We start from the raw sequence: 9,742 nt of genomic DNA, 5'->3' as shown, positions 1-9,742 counted from the left end.
CTGTCAGTGAAGGAGGAAGAGGGTAGCCTGTCAGTGAAGGAGGAAGATGGTAACCTGTCAGTGAAGGAGGCAGAGGGTAACCTGTCAATGAAGGAGGAAGAGTGTAACTGGTGTTTTTATCAGCAGGGGGCACCATGCAGCGACAGGCTAACTGCCTAACCTCTGACCCCTGTCAGACAGGAGCGGGTCCCAGGGACGGGCTACCTGCCTAACATCTGACCCCTGTCAGACAAGAGCGGGTCCATGGGGGATGCTGTGGGAGGGACCCCTGTCCTCTCCTGACAGTAGAGCTGTCCTATGGGTAGAAGCTGTCTCCTCAGAGACCCTATTACAGAAGCCTCACAGTGTCTTATACAGTGTCTTATACAGTGGCTGCAGCCAGTTAAAATGGTTCCTACTACTGGTGGTTAAGGCCAGTAAGTCTTACTTTCTAAGACATTAATATTTACTTGCCTGTTGTCACAACGATTCATTGTTCTATGTCATTTCCAGTATTATTTTGCCATATAAAGTGGTAGAATGTGACTAATTAATTTAGTGATAAGGATGGTTGAATACAACAATACTGCACTCTACTGGGCAGATGTAGGCACACCGTTTGATCAAACCCAAAACGTAGTTTCCATCATTTGACAAGAACAGGATTAGTGTTGTAAAACCGAGAACATTCCCTTCCTTTGCAACCACAATCAGGAACACTATCAAAACACATTATAAATGACTTTATTTACAGTGCATGCATGAAGGTATCCTATATAATCCCAGGACAAATATTTACATCTTTCAGATTTTTGGACTTCACAAATATTATTTAACAAAACTAGACAGACATAAACACATATATTCCCTCACCATCTTCTCTGGAAAAATGAAGTAAAAAAACTGTTCTGATGGCAGAAAGACAAGGTAGTTATGGTGACAGTAGTTTTGAGAAATGGATTACAAAAAGCTGTGTGCAAGCCTTATTTCAAGATGAATGAGAGCAAACACAGTATTGGCTGAATCCCAAATGGTACCCTATGACCTACATAGTGCACTACCTTTGACCAGAGCCCTACGGGGTGACATTTGGGATACAGATATTGTGAGTTAGCATGTCCTGATTGGCGGTGATGTTCCTATGAAGAGACAGACATGCTGAGAGTGTCTTCTTCCTGGTTGTGGTTAGGTCTGGTCTTATCAGGCAGAGACAGAGCTAGGGTCTCTTCCTGGTTGTGGTTAGGTCTGGTCCTATCAGGCAGAGACAGAGCTTGGGTCTCTTCCTGGTTGTGGTTAGGTCTTGACCTGTCAGGCAGAGACAGAGCTAGGGTCTCTTCCTGGTAATGGTTAGGTCTGGTCCTATCAGGCAGAGACAGAGCTAGGGTCTCTTCCTGGTTGTGGTTAGGTCTGGTCCTATCAGGCACAGAGCTAGGGTCTCTTCCTGGTTGTGGTTAGGTCTGGTCCTATCAAGCAGAGACAGAGCTAGGGTCTCTGGTGGAAAAATACACACATACTGTACAATTCAATTCAGCTGCACTGGACAGAGAATGCCAATTCAGCTGCACTGGACAGAGAATTCCAATTCAGCTGCACTGGACAGAGAATGCCAATTCAGCTGCACTGGACAGAGAATGCCAATTCAACTGCACTGGACAGATAATTCCAATTCAGCTGCACTGGACAGAGAATGCCAATTCAACTGCACTGGACAGAGAATGCCAATTCAACTGCACTGGACAGAGAATGCCAATTCAACTGCACTGGCAGAGAATGCCAATTCAACTCTACTGGACAGAGAATGCCAATTCAACTGCCCTGGACATCATATAATATCCCTTTCGCCCTGCCTGTTAGGTTTGACTTTTACATACATTGTGCGTGTGTGTGTGTGTCTGATGTGTGTGTATGTATGTACGTATGTGTGTGTATGTATGTATGTATGTATGTATGTATGTATGTGTGTGTGTGTGTGTGTGTGTGTGTGTGTGTGTGTGTGTGTGTGTGTGTGTGTGTGTGTGTGTGTGTGTGTGTGTGTGTGTGTGTGTGTGTGTGTGTGTGTGTGTGCGTGTGTGTGTGTCTGTGTGCGTGCTTGTGAGGCCTACCTACCTAACAGAGTCGGAGTCACAGGACTCCTTGCGGCTGGTCTCTAACAGGTCCTCCTGGGAGTGGAAGCGTCGCAGTTTGCAGCCGCAGCGCAGCACGGCCTGGGACACAGAGTAATGGCTTCTCCCTGAGGCGCAGGCCTCTATCTTGGACACCCCCAGGTCTGACTGCAGGAAGAGGTGCAGACAGCTGTCTGACAGAAGCATATTACTCTCCAGGGTCCTGGGATGAAAGACCAATGGAACTCCGGTAATGTATCAACAGACCCATAAATACAAATGGATATTGATGAGTCAAATAGAAACTATTACACTGTCTATTGTTCACTACTGTCAGAAGAACAGAGGAAGCACAACCTAGTGTAGTCACGAGGAGGCATATGCTTGCCAAATGCTTGCCAATTCTTAAGTGTACGAAATGTTTAGTAGGCCTTTAACCCTTGAGTATAACCCTTGAGTATAACCCTTGAGTATAACTCTTGTTTTTCTAGTATTCTTTTATAACTTATTAGTATAATTTGTTTTGTAAATTTGTTGTAATGTTTGTTATTTCTGGTTTAATAAAGGTATAACCCAGGAGGACACTCACAGTTCAAGGAACTTCTGGAGGCCCTTCATCCTCTCTGTGATCTGCTGGGCGTTGTTCAGGCTGAAGAAAGGGTTCTTAGGCGGTAGTTCAGGTAGCTGGATCCTGGAAATGGAGACAACTCACAATCTAAACACACTTAAAGGGGTAATCTGGGATTGGTACATCCATATATTTTTTTTAAATATAAAATTATTGTCACCTTTTATAACAACTACTAGTTAGAGACACAAGACATGTGGAAGTATTTTCAGTATGTACATTTGCTAAATCTTTTCCCAGCTATCTTAGGTCAATATACTATACATATAGAGTATGCCATCCTCCTATGAATACCCACATGAGTAGTGAGTTTGCCTGTAGTTTCTGCCGGAGCCATACGAACTCACTGTACCTTCTCCTCACACAGGAGATCTTCTTAGTGAAGCAGAGACTGTTGGTCTGAGGAGAGACAACAGCAGTTTAACACTGATATTCTATTATCTTTAACACTGATGTTCTATCATCCGTATGAACAGGCGGAGAGACATTAATCTAAAACTGACCCATACCTTAACCATAACCTTAACCTAAATTTAACTAATTCGGAAATTTAAATAATGGTTTGCACATCAGCCACGTCCCCTTCGTTTCCCCCCATTTTACATACTTACATGTATGCAGATTTCATAGTCCATGTGGGCATGCCAGAAGTCATTCTTCTGAATCCGCGGATCCCGAACCCAGACACTGATGAACTGCTGCATGGAGAGGAGAGGAGAGACACTGAGGAGGAAAGGAGAGAGACTGAGCCACGCTTAACTAAACTGTGGATGAGAAGTGAGAATGTACGGTCTGAGGCAAAGATGGATGTTTTAAGGTACAGAAATACAGGAAGTGTAATCATTGACTCACTCCAACTCTACAGATGTAGGATCTTAATTTGATCACTCTTTTGTTGCTGTGTATTGTCCATCGACAGCAGGAAATGCAAACTTGTAGTGTATTTTAGTTTTTAAAAGGCTTCTAAAGAAATTTCAGACTTGATTTGCCCTAACGAAAAATGTATCAAGCCATACAAAACTGTCCATTAATTATAATCCACATAATAATTCACATTTCCTGTTGCTGCAGGATTATTTTCCTGCTGTAGAAAACTGGCTCAAATTAAGATACTAAATCTGTATATCAGAAAACCCTGTGTCTTTTACAGGTTGGTTATTTTACCATAGGGCAGAGTGAAAGCAGAAGTAGGACTGATCTCTCTCTTACACAATCTGATTTGGTGTTTACAGTCTGTTTTCAGGAGGAACTAAACATCATTAGATGTGTAGTTTTTCTAACCACAGTTCAACCTACTGAAGCCTGAAGAGACACCCACACCGACCCTCACTGGGCAACATTACCTACAGTACTATTACATGATCAACTGACAATGATATTTAAAATCTCAGACACCCATAAACTTCCCATGGAACTGATTGATTAAAGACTCCAGTCCTACCCGGTACACAAGGTTGTCAATCACTTCTCTCATTCTCCAAGTTCAGATCCTGATCAGATCAAATCCACAGTGGACTGGGGAATGAATGAATGGTGTGCTCTGAGAGTAGAGCTGATCCTTCTAGTCTTTATTACAGACAAACAGGTCTGAAGGTATCCAAATAGTCACAGGACAGAGGATTGAGGAACACTTTGTGCTGCTTCCATAAACCTCTGATATAAAACATGTTATTGTGTACCATATAAGGTTACATAACTGAGACATTTCGTCTGTATTTGTTGTTGGTCAGTTGGACCGTCTGACCTGGAAGTACCTAATAAAACACCATCCAGCCCTAGGATCAGGATCGTAACTACAACGGCCTTGATTTAACCATTGCTCTGTTCTCTAGTATGACAGTGTGTAGTAACCAGCACTGTCTTTGCCTCCTGACCTGGATGAGAATTGCAACGTCACTGTGTGTTTATATGTGACATTGCAATGCTCATTCTGCTGAGCTTCCTCGTTTGAATCACATTTCATAGAGTACTTCACCTGCAAGTCCCAGGTGTGCTGGTGTCCATCCATATAGTCCATATAGAACAATATTTTCTCTATGGGTGTATCTCTTTCTCTTGTCATCAAATCTACTGAACAAAGTCTTAGTGTAGTTTATAAGGTACCATCTTTTTAAGGCGCAATCCTCAATATTTGCTGCTGATGATATATTCCCATTAATTCTTGAAGAATATAACTTCTAAATGCAGTCATGAGCTTAGTACAACTGTCATAACCCAAACTGGGATAGTCTTATTCCGTTGTTTGTGTTTGTTGTCATTTGAGTCTTTGTTAATGTGAATTATCTCAAAAACAGGACAGTAAAGGCGCACAGGGTGATAGCTACCTTTATTCACAGACAGACACTTCACAGATAAAAAGGTCAACCGGTACAGTAACTTAGTCAGAGGCAGGCCAGAACAAAAGGTTAAACAGATTGTCAGAGTCCCAAATGGCACCCCATTCCCTATATAGTGCACTACAAATGAAATAGGGTTCCATTTGGGACGCAACCATTGCCCCATAACATTCCAGTCATGGGAGAGGTGCACAATGCATACAGTGTCAGTCATTTTGTGTAGGGACTGGAGTTTGTCCTGAACATATATGACCCATCAGGATAAACTCTGGGCCCCTTAACAAAACAATGATTTATCAGTAACAAATACAGGTTGGTGGATAAATATTTGGTTAAGAGTAGCTGAGAACAGGTGGTGACTGGGTCAAATGAACATATTCACATCAGATACACTTTTTCATATGTGACGTCACATTTTGATCACACTGTAACTCATAAAATCTCCATGGTCAGTAATACAACCATTGGTTTGGTTATACATCAAACAGCATACCATCTACTATCATCTTCTATATTAAACAGCATACCATCTACTATCATTTTCAACATTAAGCACCATACCATCTACTATCATGTTCTACATTAAACAGCATACCGTCTACTATCGTGTTCTACATTAAACAGCATACCATCTACTATCATGTTCTACATTAAACAGCATACCATCTACTATCATGTTCTACATTAAACAGCATACCATCTACTATCATGTTCTACATTAAACAGCATACCATCTACTATCATACAACACTTTTCTACATTTGTCAGTAAACTAAATGTAACACATTCATCAACTTTGAATCTCACACAAAAAAACGTACAATATCAAGGATTGTAGCAAAAACGAAATGGTGCAGATATCATATTAGGTGGACAGTAGTTATCTATTGAGTCTAATGCACATTGAACCCATTACTATACAAGATACGTGTCCTATTTAGTAAAACCATAGATAATCTAGCACTTAACTCCAATACAATCACATGGGTTTCTGCTACAACAGTAACAGTAGTCAAAGTCAACAGAACACAGTGTCCACAGTGATTCAGTCTGCTACAGTACATGAAGACACTGGGAAAGAAATGCTAAGGGTTCGTTTCCACTCTTTAAACGTAGTGTAAGCACATCCAGTCACTTTTAAGTGCTGGATTTAAAAAATCAAGTCATGAAATCCAGAGCGATTCCCACACACTTCGTCAGGCTTTGACAAAGAGCTTCGGGTCGAAATGTTGCACAATAAACTGGGGGAGCATTCATCAGTGTGAACTGGGTGTCTGCCTTCATTTCATTCGTTTCAACTCAATCATAGCCATAGAGAGAGAGATAAGTCTCTATGAATGGTTCTGAACTCCACCACACTCTGCACTACATCCCCAAAGGCATTGTGACCTCACACAGCACCACAGGAAGCAGGAAGAGGCCCAGCCAACGCTGTAGAGGGCTTTTACACCTGCCACGATGACTCAATCTACCTGCAGCAGGCCATCGTTTCACACACTGTGCCTTTAATGTCAGCTCAAGGAGGACCTTGGTTCGGTGGATGAGAAATTAACCTAGGAGCTGCCTACAGATGCTTGTCAGTTCACCTCCATACTTGTGTACTCACATGCACACACTCACAGCAGGCATGCACACACACACACACACACACAACACACCCTTTACTGGTCCTCATCCCCAGAGTGCCAGGTGAGTTTCTCCTCGTAGAAGGCTACGACCACCTGAGGACACCTGGCGCTGGCCTCCCTGGCTGACAGCAGGGCCACCTCATCACAGTTCTTCCTGTACAGACACACAGACACACAGGCCTTTATTGGAATTATTATCCTGTCCCTATGACATATGATTACATAGATAATATACATGATATTACACATTACACATGTAAAGAGAGAGGGAGACTACAAGCTCATTATAAACAACAGAGGGGGGGGGGACAATGTCTACTTTTTTCTGTTTGTCAGAGTAAATCATTATAACTACTTTGGTGCTGTTGTACAACCAAAAGTCTTTACCAGAAATGACTAGTAGGATTGAGGAATGTAGCCTACACTAGTCTGTTGCTGCCTGGCATACAGTCAGGAAGACAAGAAGAACCAGTTGTGTGACACAGAGTTTTTATTTGGGCCTTTTGGCTTTTAGAACATTCTAAAAACAACAGACAACATCTGCCAACTTTGGAATGTTGGTGTTAGTTGGAGTTAGTTGGTGTTTGTTGTGGCAGTATGCAAGCGGTTAACTGTACCATTTGACGAGGAACATGAGCTCTCCGTGTCTGTCTGTGGAGCCGATGATGCGTTCAGGTTCCAGGGGGCAGGTGAGGGTGAGGTCAGTAGGAGATACAGACTCCTGGTCAGCTGGCTCCTGGAGGTCATTTTGTCTCTGCTTGCTGTACACCTGCTGGGAGGACAACACAACACAGCTGACCTGTCAGAGGGATCTCCTGTTGTGATGAGTTAGTGGAGCGTTATAAAACAGCTGACCTGTCAGAGGGATTGACTCGGTTTAGTAAATAGTAAATATTTTCTTAACTCTATTTCTTGAACTGCATTGTTGGTTAAGGGCTTGTAAGTAAGCATTTCACGGTAAGGTCTACACCTGTTGTATTCGGCGCATGTGACAAATACTATTTTATTTGATCTCCTGTTGTGATGAGTTGGTGGATCGTTATAACACAGGTGAGGGTTTTTTCAAAGTTTTTTTTAATAATTCTATAGTACTATGTGGAAGCTCAGTGCCAGTCGTGGAAAGTGGAAACATTTGACTCCAAGGGGACAATGAAACATGTCTATATCGGGAACAGAATGTCTGGAACATGTGGATATCATTCTGGAATTAGAATGCCTCCTTCCTGGTTCTATTCCTATATCAGTCTGCTGAGGTAACTTTTCCACATTATTGTGGAGCTTTTATCATAATATAACAAATGTGCATTTTTGGGTACCGGTATTCTTATTCTATACCATGATCATATAGTAGTGGACCTACATACACACAATGATCTAGAGATCAGTCTTCTATTGAGATTAATAAACAAGGATCTGATGTAGCCGACCTGTCTGTCATCCCAGACCTCAGTCACTCTCTCATCCCAGATCTCAGTCACTCTGTCATCCCAGATCTCAGTCACTCACAATCTCAGTCTCTTGTTCTGCCAGTTCCTCTTTGGGGACTAGCTCTGTCTCTTCCTCAACCTGATTCTCTCCAGACAAACAGAGGTTTCTCAGGAACTCTTCTATCAGTTCAGGACAGACCAAGTTGTCCTCCGGTTCCCAGGTGTTGTCAGCACTAGTGGCAGAGGCAGAAACAGTGTGAGTATGTCTATGTACAGCAAACTTCTAATATTAGCCATTGAAGACATGAATGGAATTCATAGACTCTTAATAACTAGTCTAGGATACACATTATACGTCCCAAATGGCCCCCTATTCCCTATATAGTGCACTAATGTGAAATTATTTTCAAGAGTAGTGCGCTAGGGAAGAGCGTGCCATTTGAGAGGAACCATGGTCTATCCAACTGTGTTGAAATGCTCTCCTTACTCAGTGAATCCTTTCCACTTCAGATAGTACTCTACTCTTCCATTGGAGACCCTTCTACTGATGATCTTCTCAACCACGAACTCCTGGACGACTGGGGGTGTTGTTGTTGTTGTTGGTGATGGTGTTGTTGTTGTTAATGGTGGTGGTGTTATTACTGTTGTAGTTATTGTCTCTGTCTTCCTCTGTTTCACATTCTGCTTCTTTCTCATTCTAACCTGCAGGGGGGAAATATATACTTTAGTTAAGTGTAATTCAGAAAAATATTATTCCGAAAAATGTAGTAGCTTATTGAATTGTATATTGTGAAGAGGCTATGGCTGTATTCACCCCTCATCATAAAGATTACGTTAAATCGTTCACGTAACGTTATTACAATGTAACGCGAGCACAATATCGAGGTCCAGACAGAATATTGTCGTCATTATCATCATCATCATGTGGTTACAGTCTAGCAGCCTCCGGTAGACGGGTCATCGATAGATAGGCTAGCGCGTCGTCTTTCTACTAAACATTGAAATCGCGCGTTTTGTACACATCTACTGTTGGATACACATCTATTGCTATTTACTAAAAAATGGTTTACCGCGGGTGAGCTGGTGAAATTACTAGAGGCTGCAACAATGCAGACAGCAGTCACTGACAAACATACACTAACTAGACGACTTACAGTAAATGTATCGTATGATGAACGCAAATGTAGACTAGAACATGTCGAAGGCTATTGCTAATAAACACGTACGCTTTCAGTCCAACTTTGGCTGTGACAGAAATACGCTACGCTGTAGCATACGCTGGAGCACGCCGATACAAAAACAATTGAAATGTATCCCGTCGTTCGTTAGATGCTTAACCAAATGCAACAATGTTCCAGTGTGTTTACAAAAACTTTTCATGAATGAGTTAAATAAAGATGGCCGGGTTGGGTGCTCGGAGGAAGTGGTTGCCAAGGGAAGAGGTCAAGTCAGAAAAACCGGGAGGAGACAACGCGACATCCGCCAATCACAGACGGATCGGATTGTCTGCTCTGTCTACAGTGAGAATTCGCATGTGCTTACTACTGTGTAATGTAATAGTAGGATTTGGCTACATGCTATAATGATGATTGCTGATTGCCGACGGGCATGAGGGACAGAAGTTGCCTACACTATTAAAATA

The 9,742-nt window shown here is 42.2% G+C and overlaps 2 protein-coding genes across 9 annotated transcripts; both read right to left on the bottom strand.

The window, feature by feature from the left end:
* Positions 1–709: 709 nt before the first annotated feature.
* Positions 710–3,494, bottom strand: LOC121558170 (sorting nexin-10B). 5 transcript variants are annotated; one of them, XM_041871656.1, is made up of 5 exons: positions 3,321–3,494; positions 3,008–3,108; positions 2,671–2,772; positions 2,086–2,304; positions 710–1,470 (listed from the first exon to the last, which is right to left on the bottom strand). In XM_041871656.1, exons 1-5 carry the CDS (start codon positions 3,411–3,413, stop codon positions 1,446–1,448), a joined length of 540 nt encoding a protein of 179 aa, XP_041727590.1. In that variant the 5' UTR covers positions 3,414–3,494; the 3' UTR covers positions 710–1,445. The 5 variants fall into 5 exon arrangements, with proteins under 5 accessions (XP_041727590.1, XP_041727586.1, XP_041727588.1 ...); XM_041871652.1 differs by having other exon boundaries at positions 742–1,392; positions 3,321–3,469; XM_041871654.1 differs by having other exon boundaries at positions 742–1,284; positions 3,321–3,469.
* Positions 3,495–5,018: 1,524 nt separating this feature from the next.
* On the bottom strand, positions 5,019–9,540 carry LOC121558171 (chromobox protein homolog 3). 4 transcript variants are annotated; one of them, XM_041871661.1, is made up of 5 exons: positions 9,255–9,540; positions 8,588–8,802; positions 8,180–8,333; positions 7,291–7,442; positions 5,019–6,827 (listed from the first exon to the last, which is right to left on the bottom strand). In XM_041871661.1, exons 2-5 carry the CDS (start codon positions 8,794–8,796, stop codon positions 6,707–6,709), a joined length of 636 nt encoding a protein of 211 aa, XP_041727595.1. In that variant the 5' UTR covers positions 8,797–8,802; positions 9,255–9,540; the 3' UTR covers positions 5,019–6,706. The 4 variants fall into 4 exon arrangements, with proteins under 4 accessions (XP_041727595.1, XP_041727592.1, XP_041727593.1 ...); XM_041871658.1 differs by having other exon boundaries at positions 7,291–7,445; positions 9,255–9,539; XM_041871659.1 differs by having other exon boundaries at positions 7,291–7,445; positions 9,327–9,539.
* Positions 9,541–9,742: the final 202 nt, after the last annotated feature.

This window comes from Coregonus clupeaformis, unplaced genomic scaffold (assembly GCF_020615455.1).
Source record: "Coregonus clupeaformis isolate EN_2021a unplaced genomic scaffold, ASM2061545v1 scaf0228, whole genome shotgun sequence".
NCBI classification, from domain to species: Eukaryota; Metazoa; Chordata; class Actinopteri; order Salmoniformes; family Salmonidae; genus Coregonus; species Coregonus clupeaformis.
The sequence above is the reverse complement of the archived record's forward strand: the minus strand, read 5'-3'. Positions and strand labels throughout refer to the sequence as shown.